Source organism: Drosophila santomea, chromosome 2L (assembly GCF_016746245.2).
Source record: "Drosophila santomea strain STO CAGO 1482 chromosome 2L, Prin_Dsan_1.1, whole genome shotgun sequence".
Lineage (NCBI taxonomy): Eukaryota > Metazoa > Arthropoda > Insecta > Diptera > Drosophilidae > Drosophila > Drosophila santomea.
This window is the reverse complement of record NC_053016.2, coordinates 9,493,248-9,512,481: the sequence shown is the minus strand read 5'-3', so window position 1 is coordinate 9,512,481 and position 19,234 is coordinate 9,493,248. Positions and strand designations below refer to the sequence as shown.

General features: G+C 46.1%; 3 protein-coding genes across 4 annotated transcripts in view; 2 read left to right on the top strand and 1 right to left on the bottom strand.

The window, feature by feature from the left end:
* LOC120444152 (centaurin-gamma-1A) overlaps positions 1-8,317 on the top strand; it is a 63,051-nt gene extending 54,734 nt beyond the window's left edge. For both annotated transcript variants that reach the window (XM_039623729.1, XM_039623730.2), the window contains exons 2-8: positions 862-1,094; positions 4,605-4,746; positions 4,856-4,990; positions 5,056-6,339; positions 6,400-6,517; positions 6,586-6,961; positions 7,026-8,317. In XM_039623729.1, the coding sequence (XP_039479663.1) occupies positions 862-1,094; positions 4,605-4,746; positions 4,856-4,990; positions 5,056-6,339; positions 6,400-6,517; positions 6,586-6,961; positions 7,026-7,349 (2,612 nt within the window). In that variant the 3' untranslated portion in view covers positions 7,350-8,317. The remainder of the gene's footprint in view (positions 1-861; positions 1,095-4,604; positions 4,747-4,855; positions 4,991-5,055; positions 6,340-6,399; positions 6,518-6,585; positions 6,962-7,025) is intronic.
* A 75-nt stretch (positions 8,318-8,392) lies between these two features.
* On the bottom strand, positions 8,393-14,170 carry LOC120444151 (protein SMG5). Its single transcript, XM_039623728.2, has 6 exons — positions 14,019-14,170; positions 13,379-13,529; positions 11,665-13,307; positions 10,171-11,529; positions 9,688-9,846; positions 8,393-9,616 (listed from the first exon to the last, which is right to left on the bottom strand). Exons 2-6 carry the CDS (start codon positions 13,516-13,518, stop codon positions 9,375-9,377), a joined length of 3,543 nt encoding a protein of 1,180 aa, XP_039479662.1. The 5' UTR covers positions 13,519-13,529; positions 14,019-14,170; the 3' UTR covers positions 8,393-9,374.
* A 1,406-nt stretch (positions 14,171-15,576) lies between these two features.
* On the top strand, positions 15,577-19,095 carry LOC120444153 (angiotensin-converting enzyme). The gene is made up of 7 exons (XM_039623731.2): positions 15,577-15,659; positions 16,465-17,071; positions 17,523-17,886; positions 17,954-18,520; positions 18,580-18,720; positions 18,781-18,953; positions 19,019-19,095. The coding sequence occupies exons 2-7, from the start codon at positions 16,486-16,488 to the stop codon at positions 19,033-19,035; spliced, it is 1,848 nt and encodes a 615-aa protein (XP_039479665.1). The 5' UTR covers positions 15,577-15,659; positions 16,465-16,485; the 3' UTR covers positions 19,036-19,095.
* Positions 19,096-19,234: the final 139 nt, after the last annotated feature.

Below are 19,234 nucleotides of genomic sequence, written 5' to 3'. Positions count from 1 at the left end.
GATCCAGTAAATCATCGCCGGGCGAGAAACCATGCAACTGGTCAGCCATTGTCACTCCTTCTACCCTTCCAAGTTGTGTGCGGATCTGGGCTGATTGAAAGGAGTATGTGCCAGGCGGTCACCCGGTCGGTGTTCCCTTTCCCTTTTCCTGAATTGAAATTGATCGTGGGCACTTGAAAATCTAATGGATCGGGCTTGGCCCTTCGCTCTTGGGAAAAGATTTATGGCAGCACCTTAATGGTGTTTCCACTCCGGGCTTAGCAGATAGTTTAACTTGGGCGTGATGCACGGATGGCTCCTCTTCAGGTTCCGAAAAAGCTGAGAGAGAAGCAGCTGGCCTGCCTTGATATCAGGTTGCCAGGCATTTCAATTAGCTACCCATTTATGGAGCAATTGGAAGCCTTGAAAGCCCGAAGAATACCTTAAGTTTGATTGACTGACTGTGACTTGACAATGAGCTAATTTAAATCAGAAAAGTGTTGGAGCAAGCTGACAACATAAAGGTTTTTTTTTTGTCCAAAAGCATCTGACAATTGCCGAAAATTGAAAGGGAAGCTTCCCGGCAAACATTTGTGCTGTCAATCAAGCGAGCGGGCTAAACATACGCTCGAAGGATGATGTATGTGTATTTAGGACTCCTTCGCGAAGGATACATTTGCATAATGATGCGAGGATGGTTTCTTGAGAGCTGAAAACTTTTGGCCGCGACATGTAGGTCAAAAAGGGAAACGAGTTCGCTCTTCGGTCTTCTCGACATCGCTAATTGCGCTGCTTGAACTTGTTTTCCACTTTTTGTGTTCTATTTCCAATTATGTAAAAGTGAAACTCCTGGGCTAATGATGATTTGATGTTTTCTTACAGATTCGTTTGTGAACAGTCAGGAATGGACCATTTCTCGTTCGGTGCCAGACTTGAGGCTGGGAATCGTCGGCTCCCTGAACTCGGGCAAGTCGGCCCTGGTGCATCGCTATCTCACAGGATCCTACATGCAGGAGGAGTCGCCCGAAGGTGGGCGGTTCAAGAAGGAGGTCTTCATCGACGGCCAGAGCTACTTGCTGCTCATTCGCGATGAGGGTGGAGCTCCCGAAATGCAGGTGAGTCCTTGGGCTTTCTTTTTGCTTTTCCCATGAAATATTCATGGGAATGGGAATATGATGTATGACTTATGACTTATGACTAGGGGTAGCACATTGCTGTCTAAGTTATCCGTGCCGTAGACAAATAAATTTTCCCTTATCATCTTGTAAATATTTGAATTGAGGTCAACGTGGGATCAACTGGGAGAACTTCTGGGGGTGGTTTTAGTTTTTTTTTTATCAATATAATTTGATTGAAACGCTCAGAGCTCGAGCCGAGAACTTTCTTTTTGTGGCCCTCAGACTTGTTCTCGCTACCAATTATCCAAGTTTTGGCCACTCAACTTGCCTTTAGTTGAATTTTGCTTATTGCACGAAAGTTTGCCTTGACTGGACCTTGGGGAGTTGGATTTTGGACGGGTCACACGGCATGAGTCACTCGAAGCTCAACTGCGACCTTTGGCAGTCGAGACTTTGTCGCAATGCCAGATAAGCGATTTGAAGGGGTCCAGTTTTTGTTGGCCATTATGGCAGAACGTGATGCAGCAACAGCAGCAGTCGCACCACCATCATCATCATCATCTCGGCCATCATCTCCTGGCGAATGGCCAGTAACTGGGTCCAGGAACTGCAGAGGTTGCCCAGTGCAAAATACACACAACACACAATACCGGCGAGATCTCAGTTGATTGCCAACCCCTGAGCTGCAAAAGTTCCTCCTGCAGCCACCGAATGCGAACCGAATGCAATTGAATTCGTCTTTTGTCAATACATCAATGTAGTGCCTTCCCGAGATTGGGTAGCGTAATTAAAGGCAACTTAACCACGGGCTATTTACATTTGAACACAGGGCCTTGACTCATTGATTCCCCCGAGGGGCTTCTGTGGCTCAAGGAGCTTTTGTTCGGCACTCGGCTTTGATATATCGCTTACTGTAGTATGTACTGCATGAGTTCGCATTTGCATTTTCGCAATTGCAATTTTCGCTACCCCAAATGCGAAATGCCAACAGCCGAATGCCCGAAGGCCTCCTGCGCCTGCGGCTTAAAGGGTGAAAGTGAGGATTATAAATTTTAAGCTGCTTTTGCTTTTCACTAGTCTCACTCACATTTTTTATTTGCGGTTCTATTTACACTCATAGGACTTTGTGTCCTGCAGGAGGGCGGAGGTGCTTTGGGTAGTTAGGGGGTTGCTTAAAAAAAAAAAATGTGCCAGACACGCGACCCTCGAAATCCCAATAATATCCCTATAATCCTTGCTCTAACCCCGCTGACTGACTGCCAGTCTATGTGCTGTAACCCGTTGCTAGCGATTCTTATTCAAATTGCTTTCGCTTTTTATTTTTATCCTTTTTAATTATAAGTTTGGAGAATTTTTGCAAGTCAAGCAGATGATTGACCTAAATTATCGTCGGCGAACCTAACAAAGGATTACGGCTTAAAATGTTTTAGGGAACGGATTTTACAGTTTGGGAACAGTTTGATGGGTACAGTACGCGCGCTACAGTTTGGGAGTGACTGGAATATAAGAGAACATTCCAGAATGGATTTAAATAAAAGGAGTTCTTAAATTGCTATCTCTTCAACCAAAGTTTGCGACTGTCAATTGTGACACATTTCATAAGCGATTTTTCTCGCTTGACTGCACTATAATGCATATTACATAATAGTCGCTGCATGTCAAACTGTCAGTCAGCCCTTTCACTTGAATGCACACATTCCATTTGAACTCCCACTTTCGTTACATTTGTAATTCCTTCCAATTCACAAAATCAACTAATTTTATATCACTTTCTTTGGCCAACTCATGCCAGTCACAGCTTTATGGGACATAATAAACTCATATTTCATAGTCCAAATAACCCTCAAAAGTTACGTCGAGAGTAGCTAAACCACCCAAAATGAGAACAACCCGGAAAGTTCCACCCACCCTCATAGCAAAAACATTCGCCGCCCGACTCTGGGCAAAATCACTCATTCAATGGTCGACTTGTCGCCACTCTGGCGCATTTGTAGTTGCTTTTTTCCCGTCTCCCCAGCGAAGGATATCATTACCATACCATATACGAGATACGAGGCACGAGACGACGAGAGGCAGCGACAACAATATTGCATGCGACCGAAGAATGGTCGATTTCTTATTGTCAAACCCGGAAAATGGGGGTGCACACTCGCGGTGCTGCAGATAGGATACTAGAACTAAGTGACAGAAAGAATTTTATTCGTGTTTCAATGTTTGACCTAGAAAGCTGTTAGTTGCGTAATAATACTATAGTTCTTCGATTTAGAAGTAATACCTAAATTTATAGGTCGAACCACTTTTGTGATCCGCATTGTCCTGCTTACATCTGCAGTTGTTTTTCTTCGTCATCAGCATACATATGTGCAGTAAGCACACACAGGATCTTCCGCCTCCCCACCTCCCCCCTGCACACACACACACACACACACGCACACACCGTACAATCGAGTATCTGTGTGAGCTCGAGCCTTTCGTCGCCAGTTGGTGCAACTTTTTTGCGACCCCCTTTGCACTGGTGCTTCGTTTTTGCTTTCCTATTTCCTCTGCATAACTTTTCACAACAAATCATAAAAAGTGGCCACGACGGCGGGGGCAGGGTTGGTTTTTGGGGAGTGGGTAGTCGGTCCAACCACCCACCACCCACCACGAGAACAACACAATGCACACAGCACACAGCAACGCAGACGAGTGTCCTCGTCGCCAGGACATTCTAGCAGCCAGTTGTTTGTCGACTGGCGTCGCGTGCGGGCGGCTTTTTTCTATCGCCGAACTGCTGCTCCTTTTTCGGGACAGGATAACAACCGAACTCGAAAGTGCCAGCGACTTCTCCATGAGCGAGTTACATAAATAATTTCGGCATTCGCTTCAGGTAAAATGCCTGCGATGCATTATTAATTGATTCGTACCGAAGGACAGTCAATCAATATTAACTGGGAAACTCCATTTCCTGGCGTCGCCTTCAATGGGAATCCTGCGCAGAAACAGCAGAGCCTGTTTACATGCCATATAAAAGTTCATTATCCTGCCAAACTGTATGTGCGCTTGTTTGTGTGTGTGTGTGGTGTGTGGTGTGTGTGCGTGTGAGTTTGGGGCATACAAAAATCATTAAAAAGTTTAACACACGTCTGCCTGGCGAGCGGAGCGGAGCGGAGTGGAAAGAAGGCTTCAAGTGCTTCATTAGCGACTTTCTCAAGTGTGTGTGCTCAGTCCTTCGGCCCAGCTGAATTTAAGGATGAAAAATAAAAACAACTCTAACTCCAAACTCCACACAGCTCCTTAGTAAGCAGTTGCTTCTATACATATGCCCATTGTTTTGCGCGCTTCCGCCAGACGCCGCATGCGAATCCAAGTCATTCCTCCCCAGAATCCAACGCAAAGTCAAGGACTCGACGCGTCCCAAAGCGCGCTGTGTTTTCGCAGGACTCTCTTTGTTTTCCGTTCTCAGCTTTCTGCCAACCCTTTGCCGTATTTAACTCATTATATGATTTTTCGTCTTTTTGCTTACAGTTCGCTGGCTGGGTGGATGCGGTAATCTTCGTGTTCAGCCTGGAGAACGAGGGCAGCTTCAACACCGTCTACAACTACTATACGAAAATGGCGCATTTTCGGAATGGCCAGGAAATACCCATGATATTGGTCGGAACGCAAGGTAAATAAATTATATAATAGTAAATATGAAATATTTCTACCAAACTAACATAACACAGCATTACATCATACATTCATATATTATTAATATTAACTTGTTAACTTCTTAGATGCCATCAGCGAGCGCAATCCTCGCGTGATTGACGACACCCGTGCCAGGAAGTTGGCCAGCGATCTGAAGCGTTGCTCCTACTACGAGACCTGCGCCACCTACGGCCTGAATGTGGAGCGTGTCTTTCAGGATGGTAAGTCCGGCCACTCAAATAACATATCCGCAGTAGACTAATCGAAAGTTACCCAATCCTTTTAGCCTGTCAAAAGATCCTCTCGCAGCGCCTGCCTTTGCCACCACAGGTGCAACCGGCGAGACCCACGACCCCGCAGGGCAATCGCCTGGGATTGGCTCCCTACCAGGCGCCCACCAATGGACAACGTGGCCAGCAGCAGCTGCCACTGCGAATGAGTGCGGATTTCGCACAGGCGGAGCAGAAACTTTGGTCCCTGCAAACGGCCAGTAGTTCCACCACCAACGAGAATAACAACATCACCAAATACCATCCCGGAGCGGCCAATTCGCTGCAGGGTGATTGCTCCCAGGTGCAGTTGCGTGATCCACGTGATCTGGCGCCACCACCGGGAAAGGAGCTGCCCACACCCACCTCGACGCCCACGACGAGCCGCAAGAGCCGGCGACGTTCCAACCTCTTCATCCCCTCCTCGTCGAAAAAGGCCGACAAGGAGAAGGAGCCAAAGAGCAGTGAGCTGGGCAGTGGACGCTCCATTCCCATCAAACAGGGCTATCTGTACAAGCGCTCCAGCAAGTCCTTGAACAAGGAGTGGAAGAAGAAGTACGTGACCCTGTGCAACGACGGCAAGCTCACCTATCATCCCTCTCTGCACGACTACATGGACGATGTGCACGGCAAGGAGATTCCGCTGCAGTACGTCACCGTTAAGGTGCCGGGACAGAAGCCTCGTGGCTCCAAGAGCATCATCACGAACAGTGCGCTCACCAGTTCGCTGATGGCCAATGGCCAAAGAGCTCAGAACACGCTGAGCGATGGCCTCGGATGTCTCACCCTGGCCAAGGACAATCAGCGCAAGCTGAGCGAGAAACTATCCCTACTTGGTGCCGGATCCATAGCAGCTGGCGCCGGTGGAGAGCCATTGAAGTCGAACAGCTCACAGCAGACGAGCGGGGACGAGGGCATAGCCATGTCCAATTCAAATTCACAGACTTTTATCGCCGGAGAAGCGGCCAATGCGGGAAACAAGCTGGAGGCCCAGACGCCGAACGTGAAGAAGCGACATCGCCGCATGAAGAGCAGCAGTGTGAAAGCAAACGAGGCGGACGACAACGATGGCTATGAATTCTACATCGTATCGCTGGACTCCAAGCAGTGGCACTTCGAGGCCGCCAATTCCGAGGAGCGCGACGAGTGGGTAGCGGCCGTCGAGCAGGAGATCTTCAAGAGTCTGCAGAGCATCGAGAGCAGCAAGACCAAACAGGCCACCAGTACTGATCTCGCTGCCATGCTGGCTATTCGTCAACGGGTTCCTGGCAACGGGTTCTGCGTCGACTGTGGGGCGCCAAGTGAGTTTAACTTTAAGCCGCTTACTTGTATATTTACTAATTCTTCTCTTATCCTCGTAGATCCTGAATGGGCTAGCTTGAACCTGGGCGTACTCATGTGCATCGAATGCTCGGGCGTGCACCGCAACCTCGGCTCGCACATATCCAAGGTTCGCTCTCTGGGACTGGATGACTGGCCGTAAGTTTATTGAAAGTACTTCAAGCACTTCTATCATCATTCTAACATATATTTTCATACTCCACCAGTTCTCCGCATCTCAGCGTGATGCTGGCCATTGGCAACAGTCTGGCCAACTCTGTTTGGGAGTCGAACACGCGGCAGCGGGTGAAGCCTACTTCGCAGGCCAGTCGCGAGGACAAAGAGCGATGGGTGCGCAGCAAGTACGAGGCCAAGGAGTTCCTGACCCCACTGGGCAACGGATCCACAGCGCATCCTAGCCCGAGTCCGGGTCAGCAGTTGATCGAGGCTGTGATCAGGGCGGACATCAAGTCGATTGTTTCGATCTTGGCCAATTGCCCTTCGGAGGTGACCAATGCGAATGTCAGTGCACGAGATGTGCGCACTCCGCTGCTGCTTGCCTGTGCTATTGGCAATCTGGCCATCGCACAGCTGCTCATATGGGTAAGTTAACTGGAGACCAAATGAAGTGACTTAGTTATTAACAAGTACGCATTGCTCTTTCCAGAACGGCGCCAACATCAAGCACACGGATCATGAGGGTCGCACCTGCCTGGCCTACGCTCGAGCCGCACAATCCCTGGCCACCGCCAAGTCGATCAAGGCCGCTGCAGCTGCGCAGGCGGGCACAACGATTCCGGCTCCCGCTCCGCCCACAAACGGCGGCATTCCTGCTCCCCAGTACAATGTCGAGGACACGACGGCGCTGGTGGAGCTGCTCGAAGGACTGGGCTGCCCAGAGGCGGCTCCTTTGACGGCCAGTGGCACCCTGCCCCGGAGACGCGACACGTTGGGCACGCCGTATGAGAAGTCTGTGTCGGGTGTGATCTGAATTAGTTATAATTGAAATAAGAGAAACGTGAATTTTCATAGCAATTGTACAATTCATTAGTTTTGGTTGTTCATGACGGACTTAGTTTAAATTCGAGCGTAAAAATTGTATAGCGTTTAGCGTTTAGATTTTTAGGAATGTTGTGCAAATGTTTAATATTATTATTATTTGGCAAGCGTTGAATGGAAATTCACAAGTTTTATTTATGTTTTCTTTTAGTTTGTTTAGTTCTTAAGCCATGAAAACCTGTACAGCCTTGTTGTAATCTCAAGTGTATAATTTATTATTTTCGTATTACGTGAAACTATTATTATTGTTTTTTTTTATCGTGCACAGGTTTTTAACTCGTTTGCAAAACAATTATTTAGTAACTATTGTAACTTTTAACTTTCGACAACCATCAGCAGATTGCAAAAGACTCCACGTAAGAAGAATAATACTTTTACAACCTAAACAATAGATAAAAGCTGATGCAAAATATACGTATAAACAAAATGAATCTAAGATTAAAGCCAAAAACAAACTTATGCTAAACAATATACACGAACATATATCTATTATATACATACATAGTTGAAATTGCTTGATAATCGGTTTAAACAAATGAACACGCCCAAATGTAGCTTATGCTGAACCAAAACCACAAAATTCTTTGCTATATAAATTCCAAACAAAAATAACTCGTTTTAGATATTAAACTGCAGAAAATTGGATTCTGGTGGTACGGAATCTGGGTAGACAAAAATTTAATTGAAAGTATTTCAAAACTATTATACAAAATAGTTATAAATCAATCTAAATATTACTATATGTATACACCCCTATATATTGTGTACGCTATTTGTACGAATTACAAACCACAAAACGTGACAAACTCAATCTAATTGGAAGGAAAAGTAGCACACGAAAATCACAAAAAAAACAACAAAAGAAAAACCCTTCAATAAAAATCTATTAAACATTTTAAACTATATACTTTTTATTTTATACCTTTTCCATTTCCAGCTTTATATCTCAACCAAAAGCCATATTAAAACAATATATTTGTGGTTGGGCGCTTTATTAGTCAAACAAAATGTAACATAGCTTTCAATTTGGGAAACATTTAAGATGACGTAGAATTTTGTTTACATGTGTGCGGCATTTTCCTTTATTCTTTGATGGGAAATTGCATTGGTGAACCACAAGAGAGGCTTTAGTTATGACTGCATTAAAATGTAAGTTTTATATATATATACCATATACTTTGTTTTTGTGGAGAAGATCACGCGGATTGCCTAGTCAGAAGCGCGAAAATTTAAATTTACTCTGTCTGCCAAACCGAGAACGAAACACAACTGCAGGAAAGATCAAGAATTTTTGGATCCCTAGTCCAGCCCGACGCAGGAAATGCGAAATCTTGAATACGAAGTGGTACATCAAGTAAATAACCGATTAAAAGGTCGATCCGTCCTGGTCGCCGCCATCCCGCTCTCCCAACAATTAGCTGTTCCACAAAGATCTTTTGCCCGTGAACCGCTCAGGTCATGCCTGCTGTTATCTTGAAAAGTTGATTGGTTGCTTTTTTTTTACGATTTTTTTTCCTAAGATTTTCTGTTTAAGGTTGTGCGTATGCCGTTGTCCATTTAACATTAGCTGGGAGGTCGTCATCATTGTAGCCATCGAGTTGAAAGTGAACGATTTTGATTGGTATTTTGTTTTAGTTTGGTCTAAACACAACAAGCAAATTCCACGCAATGCTGCTGCTGCACAGGCTAGGCTGGGGTAATCTTGCGCCCGCTGATGGTAACAGTTTCAGTTTCAGTTTTTTTTTGGGGAAAACACGGCCACAACCGAAGCTGCAGCAGCGATTGCTGGTTTGGTTTTGCCGTCGTCCACGGCCTTCGTTAACTTTGGAACTCCATGTCGATTTGTGGTTGTACAGAGAGAACACGCTCGCACCCTTTTTAGCTCGCATTGCATTTGGTCTGCAGTTGCCTTTGCCGCCTTAGCGCCCGCTACCGTTGCCGCACCACTTGGGCCCGTTCATTTTTTGTTGGCCTTAAACTTTGCGTAGAAGCTCTGGATCTGGGCATAGCGTACGGGTATCGAGTCAAGGATGCCGGTGTAGCTGAAGTTCTGTTGCTGGCGATTCTTCTCATGCAAGTTATCGCCGGACAAATACGTGACGACGCTCTTCTGCAGTTCACTGACGTGCGGATCGGCATGGTTGGCCACCAGGTGATTGCAGAACTGGGCAATTTGAAGGAAAACCGAGGCGTCACGATCTGTGGGTAGAATCGCAAAACAACACCATTAGCTGGCGCATTCCAGTGCGATAAATATTTGCTAAACTCACCCATCTTGCGTGATATCTTCAGCAGGGATAGCGGCTGACTTTCGTTATCGCGCTGGGCACGCAAGTGCCTATTGCCCTGCTTAAACTCCTGCTCCAACCAACGGATGACATGGCGAACATTCTCGCTGCGTTTCTTCAAGTCATCCAACTCATTGAGCACTAAATGGGAAATGATAATCGATTAGTATGGGATCTTTCTCTTTCACCTTGTACTATCACTTATGAAAACAATTGTATAGAAGAAAGGAACTGGAAATTAAATGTGCTACAGTCATATCTAAAATGTTAGGAACCTAATCTTTTCCACTACAAAAGCGGATTTGACTTCAGGGAATACCGCGAAATAATTAGCGTGTTGATATGAGATTGTATAGATTATTTAAATTTTGAAGTTTTAAAGGTGTCATTTTATGGCATTGTTACTTTCCACATCGTTGATTTGATGTCAGACTTATCAGCCCACACGAAGTTGTGCACACTCACCTGCATTTGGAATGAGGACAATGCACTTCTTGGTCCTCACAAGCGACTTGACTATGCCATTGTATTCGGTCAATGCCTTTGAATCGACCACCACAAACGGGGACATCACCACATGAGCGGGACTGTCCCGCAGCTCCTCCTCCAATGTCTCCACCTCGTTTTGCAGCCACAGCTTGCCCATGAGCTCGCACTTCTTCGACTTGGCCTCCGAGCGCTCTTCGTCGGCCCCCGAGCTGGACTGCAAATTCAGCTTCTCGATGACACTGTTTGTGGTCGTGGAGGCGGAAGTTCCGCCGGCAACAGAGGTTCCCGTGGCACTGGCTATGACAGCAGCCGCCTTCTCGGCATTTCGATTCCTTAGGTAGCCCTTGCGCGGCACCTTGCGGCACTCCTCCACGGTGTCTTTTTCCTCGTTACTGGTGTAGCTCTTGCGAACGATGCCGTTCTTGCGATCGGAGTAGCGACGTGTGCGTCCTTCGTTCCGCTTTGTTCGGTTGGTCTTCGGGGCGGTACGACGCTCGCGGCGACGTGATCCGCCTCCTTTCTTCTCCTCCCGCTGCTTCTTTTTTTGGGTCTCGGTGAAACGACGCGTCTTGACGCAGAACCTGTAGTTAAACTTCTTCTGCTTGCAAATGAAAAAGCCAAAGTCGACCATTTTGAAAATACGTAGAATGGACTCTTCGTGGGGAGTGACGCGCTCCCGGATAATGGTCTCCCAGTCCAGTGTAATCTGGGTGCTCTGGAAGATGTCAAAGTTCTTGAAAGCAAAGTCCTCGGTAAGAGGAACGTTGGCCCGGACATCGAATAACTCAACCAGTGAATCGCGCACGTTGGCGGTGTTCAGGAGTTCGCGCTCGAAGTAAACCTTCCTGGTGAAGATGTCGATGTTGCAGTAGTTGAGAAGCTTCATGATCTTGTGCACAAACTCCGGATTCGAGTGATAGCAGCCAATGAGAATCTCTGGGTTGATGCGTAGCCAGTCAAAAAGCATTTTCAGGGCTCTAATGGTCGGTTCATTGTGCAGACAGTCGATGACTATGTTGGGATTGATCTTGGTGTACTTGTTACGATAAACCAGCTTCTTTGGTGGCTCTGAAAAGCTGACGGGCGGTGGTCCAACCGGCACGCCCTCCACCGGCTTGCTTTGAGCCTCCTCTGCGCTCTTAAAGTTCAACTGCAGTACCTCAAAGCTACGCAGCAGCTCCTCTGAGTCCGCCTCCTGTGAGTTGGATCTACGCTCTACTTCGTCGGGGTACACGATTTTCTCCTCCTCAATAACGACGTCTTCGTTGTCGGAGTACACCAAGCCGCCGCCTCCTCCGCCGCCGACAGATTTGCGCTCCTTTTTGTTGTAGTTAGCTGAAAGGAATCGTAAGACTTTAAAAATAAGTTTGAAAATTTTTTTCTTATACTAATAAACATGAGTTGCACACGGTCCACCTTTCATAATAACTTTTCTATAGTTTAAAAAGAAATTTGGATTCAAAGACTCACCTGCTTTATAGTGCTCCTCGCCGCATGGCTCCCCAGGATCAGCTGCATCAATGTCGCTGAAATCGGTGTCAAAGTTTGAACTCAGATCTGTGTAATCCTCCTCGTCGCTGTAAAAGTCTGTGTCCAGTTCGCTTTCGCTGTCATAGCAGGAGCTGTCGTCCGATTGGGCGATCTTGCGGCGTCGGCGGCGTAGACGCATTCCACGTCGCTTGCTCTTGCAGGAGAGCGGGGTCTTGAGGTCGGACTCCTTGGCCTCGTCACTGGATCGCGTGGATACGGCCTCGCCGATCTTGTCGCCGTCAGCAGCCTCCTGGGTCTTTGCGTCCTCGCCGGAGTGCTGGCTGTCCCGCGAATCCGAGCTGCAATCCTTTAGAGAGTGCGGGCGTGGCATCAGCTTCTTGTCCTTGCGCTCACACTCGCCGACTGCCGCTAGCCAGTTCTTGTACTCATTTCGGGACTTGCGCACCACAGTGTCGAACTCCTGAAAACGTTCCTCGTACTCCGCCTGGAAGCGCTCGTTGTCTTGGGCGCGAGCCAGGATCGTCTGCTCGATGCTGACGATGCAGGCGTCCATCAGATCGGAACAGGCAGCCACCAGAAAGGCGTGCAGGGAGTAAACCTTCGGTGAGTTGATCATCTTTAGCTTGGATAGACAGAAGAACAGAATGGAGACAATCTTGAAGATGCTTGGCTCCGGAACGCGCAGCTGCTGGGAGCAAAGGATCTTGCGTAGATCAATCAGCACGCAGTGGCACAGGGCGTTAAAGTCCGGCACTTCCTTGTCGAAGAAAAATATGTCCACAATCAGATAGAAACGGGCAAAGAAGTCCTCGATGCTGAAGTCTAGCTTTTCTGGATCCATCTGCTCCAGGTATTCGGTGTGCTTAGCGAACAGCTTGTTAAGGTTATTTTCGCTCAGTTCGAATGGTATGATGCACACAAGAGAATACAAGTAGTGGTAAGTGGAGTCTAGGTCATGATTCTGTCCGTAGTACAGTGTACCCAACTGGTTCTGCGCCATTCCAATGGCCGGATTAAGCTTGAAGGCCTCCAGATAGTACTTGGCCACCTGCTCTTTGCTTATGCTTAGTTTGCTGTCGATGCGAAAGTCCAGGAAGTAGCGATGCAGATCGCCCAGGCTGAGCAGCGATGAGTGTATGGTGTCGAGAGCAAAGGACACGGCCTCCAGGCTCTTGTCCACCGCGTGAGTGCCCGTATGCGACGTCTCCTTGGTGTCTCCGATCATGTCGCTTATGTAGCCGTCACTAATGATGGAAAAATCAATCAAGTACTTCAGATCCAGGTCATAGATCTCCTCCATGCGTGCCGACAATCGTTTGTAGTTGAAGATGCCAGCGCAAAGGAATCGCTCCAGTTTCTGCATGTTCTCCTGGGTCGTGGCCGCATCCTGGCCCTGCTTGTGCCAGCTCTTCTTAACAAAGGCAATGAACTCGTAGTATCCACGCCGCCACATCACCTCGCGCACCTTCTTGCCCACCGATTGGTAGTCCTTGAAGATGATCTGCTTGCACAGCTGCACCAACAACGAGCGCTTCTCTTCGATTTCGTGCTGGAACAGCTGTCCCACCGTCTGCACATTCTTCTTGGCATCATCCAGTTGCTTGGAGGCGGTGTAGAGGGACCTATATGGGCGATTTGGTATAGATGTTACTAGTCATCGAGCAACGCTCACCACCTCACGTGGTCACCTTACCTGTACAGATCCTTCACCTCCTGGCTGAGGGTGCAGGTGCCATTGTTGGGCTCCAAGCCGCGGCAGCGATTCGTGCCGCCGTCCATGGCGCACTCGCTGGAGGCGTTCGATGATCCGCCCGAGCTGAGTGTCGCCTCCATTTTTTGAGGTACTGAAACACAAAACACAAATGTAGCCAAGCTATCACTTAAAAAGTTTGATTCCACACAGCTGGCAACTGAGAAGCTACAGTAAACACAGCTGGCAACTGAGCAGATACAGTCAACACCCACTAGATGCTCGAATGCTCCAGCTGTTTCTCGACTCGGTTTTTTTGCTGACGAATTGTTTTCGAAATAAAATGTCGTACTTTATGGTTTTTATTGTATTGTTTTTGTTTCAACTGGTGACGCACACAAACACATGCGCATTGCGTAGTTTCGTTTTATTGAATAATCAATTAAACACACACGCAGACACTTTTTGCTTTTGCCTTTGCTTTTCTCTGCTCTGGTATTTTCGATACTGCAACTGCGATTGCGAAATAAAAACGTTGCGATGCGATGCGCTGCGCTGAGATATTGGAATGCACTATGGCCAGCTGCACTCAGGTAGAATCGATTGGCGTTGCTTAACTGTTTACCTGCGCGATTTGCATTACCTTTTATGCGGATTCAGATGCTCTGTTTTGTCGTTCTGTGTCGTTCTGCAGATTTCACGTTTTCGCTCTTCCTTTGTTGAACAGCAAGATGGCGCATGCACGGTCAGACTGCGCAGTCCGAAATGCTCCGCATGGGATGTTCGATATTTTTGGCGGATAGCTGCTCAAATGGGATAAAAATAATGATGGCTAAATAACGGGCAATATGATGTGGAATGTGTTAGGTAAAATTCGGCGCATTTCCATTGTTTCGGTCGATTTCACCACCGAAATCGCATCATGCTGTCTGGTCGTGCTGTTGCGCCTCACACTTTTCAGTGTTGGATAACCAACTATCGATTAGGGCAAGTATCGACTATTCTGGTATCGGCGGGCTATTTGAACATATTCTACATTTTACATTTCGACAATCAAACTTCAACTTACAATCAACATAGCCCACTTTTGTATGTAATTATCTTTTGTGATTAACAAAGATGTTAATATTGTCCATTAATTTATATTGAAGGTTAAATATAAATTAATACATTTTATGCGTAAATGATAATGTTAATCAGAATATATGGGAAATGTAAATGCTCCTACTCCCCGTCAATTTTGTTGTTGTTTTTTTGGCGATTCTCTGGCCTGAATTTCCGTGATCTATTTGGGTCAAGAAAGATAGAATAAGATTAAAAAAGGCAATGTTTAGCAAGTAATTAAAGTGTGAAAGGAGCAATGGCCGCTAACCAATAATGTTTGTTCTGTACCCAAAGGGAGATAAGTGCCCATTAGTTTATTTTTATCATATGTATTATCATCTTATATTGACTCAGTATTTTTTCAATAATATTTGCCAAATGTGAGGAAATGTGTCAGGCATATTAATGATCTTCCCCCAAACGTCGGCTTATCTTCTTGCCTACCTGGCCGAGAACCCCAGACGGAATGGAAACCTCAGCCGCGACTAAGCCGATCTCGCATTAAAAATAAATAATGCTCGAGTTTATCGACCATTTCTCTCGGCGACGTCAAGTCGTTTGGTCACTCGATTAGCGTTGGGCACGTCGAGGGGAAGATAGCCCATGCCACTCTAAAAAATTCCCTTTATCATACTTCATTTGTAAGAAACATACATATATAGAAAGTTTGCTTAAATAAAATTTTCCGTTTTACAATATGTAACATATATTTATACATTGTTTGATTATATTTTTGTGCACAGCTCATTAGATGTTCCCTATCGTCTGCTCATATTTTTTATTTCTCCCTAGTATTTCTCCAGAGGCTAATTCTAATAAACTTGATAAGTATATAAATAACATAGAATTCCTATGGGAATAATTTCAATATCAGAATAAGGGAAACATTGAACAAAATATAATAATTTCAATATCAGAATAAGGGAAACATTGAACAAAATATACCCACAACTGGGCTGTTTAAAATCATTGCAAACTATTTCAGATCAGCAACAAACATATTAGGTAATATCAATCATATTTCATTTTTCTAAGTGCATTTTTGCCAGCGTTTCTCGGCTTGCTCCTCTGCGCTTGGCTATAAAACTCACGCAATCTTACTCGAGCGTTCTCAGTTTTAGTTCAGACCGCTGGCGAACCGGTCACGTTCGATCGGTTGGGAAATATCGTCGGACAAAGCGTAAGTTTCTCTTTCGGATTCGAATTTTGAGAACTTGAAACAAGTCACTTCCATTAGCGCAATTAACGGATTTTCAAATAGCCTTTGGTAGCCTTTAATTGGGATCGTTTACAATTACTTTTATGACATAATTACTTAGCGCATTGTTTCGCGATTATTGGTTTCTAACATTTACTATAAATGTTCCATTTTACCAGTCACTATAATCCCTTGATAATCTTATCGGGATCGTGCAGTCCACGGATATATTGTGTTTTTCACAGTCATTTCGGTGGACATGGTCATAAATTCAAGAAATATCTGAAACACTTCTGCGGTGGTTGGTCGATCTAATCGATGTTATTTATGATCTATGGCCATAAGCTGTTAGTTTATTTAATGCTTTCCGTGTACTAAACTAAACGCACCTGCTATTTGCTTAGGTTGCACTTACGATCATTTCTATACATATGGATGTTAGATAAAACGAAAGTCGCAGTTTTCAGCACCAAAACACAATGATTGATACGTATCGAAAGTATGCTCTTTTGAAAATTGATTTTCTAACAGATTAGAAAAGCAAAATGATAGCGAATATCTTATCTTAATGGTCGACTAGCTCAGTTGGAGTGAGTTCCAGAGAATCACTTGAGATACACACAGATATATAGTATAGGGCGTTTCGATCTGACCCCAGAGTCATCCGAAAATGAGACATTTAAATCAATTGCGCGAGAGCGTTCTACTCATCAGATACGTCATCGAATTGACATAACAACTGGAATGAATGTAATCGAAATTCAAAAATGCTTACATTAATTTCCAGGCGAGAAAGTTGCTACTCAAGATGAGACTGTTTTTGCTAGCCCTGCTGGCCACTTTGGCGGTATCCCAAGCGTTGGTCAAGGAGGAGATTCAGGCCAAGGAGTACCTGGAGAATCTGAACAAGGAGCTGGCCAAGCGAACCAACGTGGAAACCGAGGCCTCCTGGGCCTATGGCTCCAATATCACCGACGAGAACGAAAAGAAGAAGAATGAGGTATCCGCCGAGATGGCCAAGTTCATGAAGGAGGTGGCCAGTGACACCACCAAGTTCCAATGGCGCTCCTTCCAGTCGGAGGATCTCAAGCGGCAGTTCAAGGCTCTGACCAAACTGGGCTATGCCGCCCTACCCGAAGACGACTATGCCGAGCTGCTGGACACACTCTCGTCCATGGAGTCGAATTTCGCGAAGGTCAAGGTGTGCGACTACAAGGACAGCACCAAGTGCGACCTAGCCCTCGACCCGGAGATCGAGGAGGTCATCAGCAAGAGCCGTGACCACGAGGAGCTCGCCTACTACTGGCGCGAGTTCTACGACAAGGCCGGAACCGCCGTGCGAACCCAATTCGAACGCTACGTGGAGCTCAACACCAAGGCAGCCAAGCTGAATAGTAAGTGGAAACCTTTTTGCAATTTTAAGTAATTTATTAAAGCGAGTGGAGAAGTCGTTCAATAACAAAATATGTCGGTTATGAGTCGGTTATGCTTCAGCAGGATTTGATTAACAGATCTTTGAACTTCTCTGTTTCATACTTTAAATATTTTGTTTGCCATATAACAAGAGGTTTGTGATTATAATTGCAGTGCAATTTGTCACAAAATCCATTAGCTTTGAGTTCTTGCATAAAATAGGTATTGTAGATTAGATTTTAGTGAATGTAATTTGAGCCAGTGAACGTTTCAACTTCAGTGCTAATTGTCAGTTCAGTAATGAATATAATTACGACTGTATACGAATGAAATATATTTAAGTATTTATATGTAAATATATTTACATAAAGCATAAACTTCCCTTGTAAACATGTAATTTACTGCATTTATAAAAATGTCATTTCCTTTCAGACTTCACCTCTGGTGCCGAGGCCTGGTTGGACGAGTACGAGGACGACACCTTCGAGCAGCAGCTGGAGGACATCTTCGCGGACATTCGCCCCCTCTACCAGCAGATCCATGGCTATGTGCGCTTCCGCCTGAGGAAACACTATGGTGACGCGGTGGTCTCCGAGACAGGACCCATTCCCATGCACCTCTTGGGCAACATGTGGGCGCAGCAGTGGTCGGAGATCGCGGACATCGTATCTCCGTTCCCGGAGAAGCCCCTGGTCGATGTGAGCGCCGAGATGGAAAAGCAGGGCTTCACACCCCTCAAAATGTTCCAAATGGGCGACGACTTCTTCACCTCCATGAATCTTACCAAGTTGCCGCAGTAAGTAACAAATATACATCATTAATTGTATGTGTATGTGTATTTATTTATTTTGTATGTATTTCAGGGACTTCTGGGACAAGTCGATCATTGAGAAGCCCACCGATGGCCGCGATCTGGTTTGCCATGCCAGCGCCTGGGACTTTTACCTCACCGACGATGTGCGCATCAAGCAGTGCACCCGGGTTACTCAGGATCAGCTCTTCACCGTGCACCACGAACTGGGACACATTCAGTATTTCCTTCAGTATCAACACCAGCCCTTCGTCTATCGCACTGGTGCCAATCCCGGATTCCACGAAGCCGTCGGCGATGTGCTCTCCCTGTCCGTATCGACGCCCAAACATCTCGAGAAGATTGGCCTGCTGAAGGACTACGTGCGCGATGAAGAGGCGCGTATCAACCAGCTCTTCCTCACCGCTCTGGACAAGATCGTTTTCCTGCCCTTCGCCTTCACCATGGACAAGTATCGCTGGTCGCTGTTCCGCGGCGAGGTCGACAAGGCCAACTGGAACTGTGCCTTCTGGAAGTTGAGGGACGAGTACTCCGGCATTGAACCGCCAGTTGTGCGCAGCGAGAAGGACTTTGATGCCCCGGCCAAGTATCACATTTCCGCGGATGTCGAGTATCTGAGGTGGGTATCTTACTAACTCGAGAATATCTGAATTGGTAATAATTGGTAGTATCTTGCAGGTACCTGGTGTCCTTCATCATCCAGTTCCAGTTCTACAAGTCCGCCTGCATCAAGGCTGGTCAATATGATGCCAACAATGTGGAGTTGCCTCTGGATAACTGCGACATCTATGGAAGTGCTGCAGCTGGCGCTGCGTTCCAGTAAGTCTGGGTAACTCACATAAATTGGCCTACATCTTAATGTGTTTGATAATCCCATAGCAACATGCTGTCCATGGGAGCCTCGAAGCCATGGCCCGATGCACTGGAGGCCTTCAACGGAGAGCGCATCATGTCCGGCAAGGCGATCGCGGAATACTTCGAGCCACTGCGCGTCTGGCTGGAGGCGGAGAACATCAAGAACAATGTCCACATTGGCTGGACCACTTCAAATAGTAAGTCATAGCACGGTCATGGAAAGTAAGGATCACATGTCTAAATGCGTGTTTTCTAATTTCAGAATGCGTCTCTTCATAAATCACATGATTTTAGTGTTCTCACACAGTTCATTGCTCAATAAAGTTTAACAGTATCTTACAAAGAAAGCCTATATTTTAACGGGGAAGAGTTCTTTATACCAACTAACTATGAAATTTATTATAAAACTTAAACTTCTAAGGGTGTGATACAAACAGGTAATTTTATAGCTCTGAAAAAAACGTTTTATGATTTACTA

What these genes read in the sequence shown, in the direction of transcription:
- LOC120444151 (XM_039623728.2), bottom strand. Translation starts at nt 13,518, where the DNA reads ATGGAGGCGACACTCAGCTCGGGCGGATCATCGAACGCCTCCAGCGAG. An exon ending in CGAGGAGCACTATAAAGCAG is followed by an intron (nt 11,530 to 11,664) that starts GTGAGTCTTTGA and finishes GATTCCTTTCAG; the next exon opens with CTAACTACAACAAAAAGGAG. An exon ending in TGTCCTCATTCCAAATGCAG is followed by an intron (nt 9,847 to 10,170) that starts GTGAGTGTGCAC and finishes TTTCCCATTTAG; the next exon opens with TGCTCAATGAGTTGGATGAC.
- LOC120444153 (XM_039623731.2), top strand. Translation starts at nt 16,486, where the DNA reads ATGAGACTGTTTTTGCTAGCCCTGCTGGCCACTTTGGCGGTATCCCAA. An exon ending in GCGGATGTCGAGTATCTGAG is followed by an intron (nt 18,521 to 18,579) that starts GTGGGTATCTTA and finishes AGTATCTTGCAG; the next exon opens with GTACCTGGTGTCCTTCATCA. An exon ending in GCAGCTGGCGCTGCGTTCCA is followed by an intron (nt 18,721 to 18,780) that starts GTAAGTCTGGGT and finishes ATAATCCCATAG; the next exon opens with CAACATGCTGTCCATGGGAG.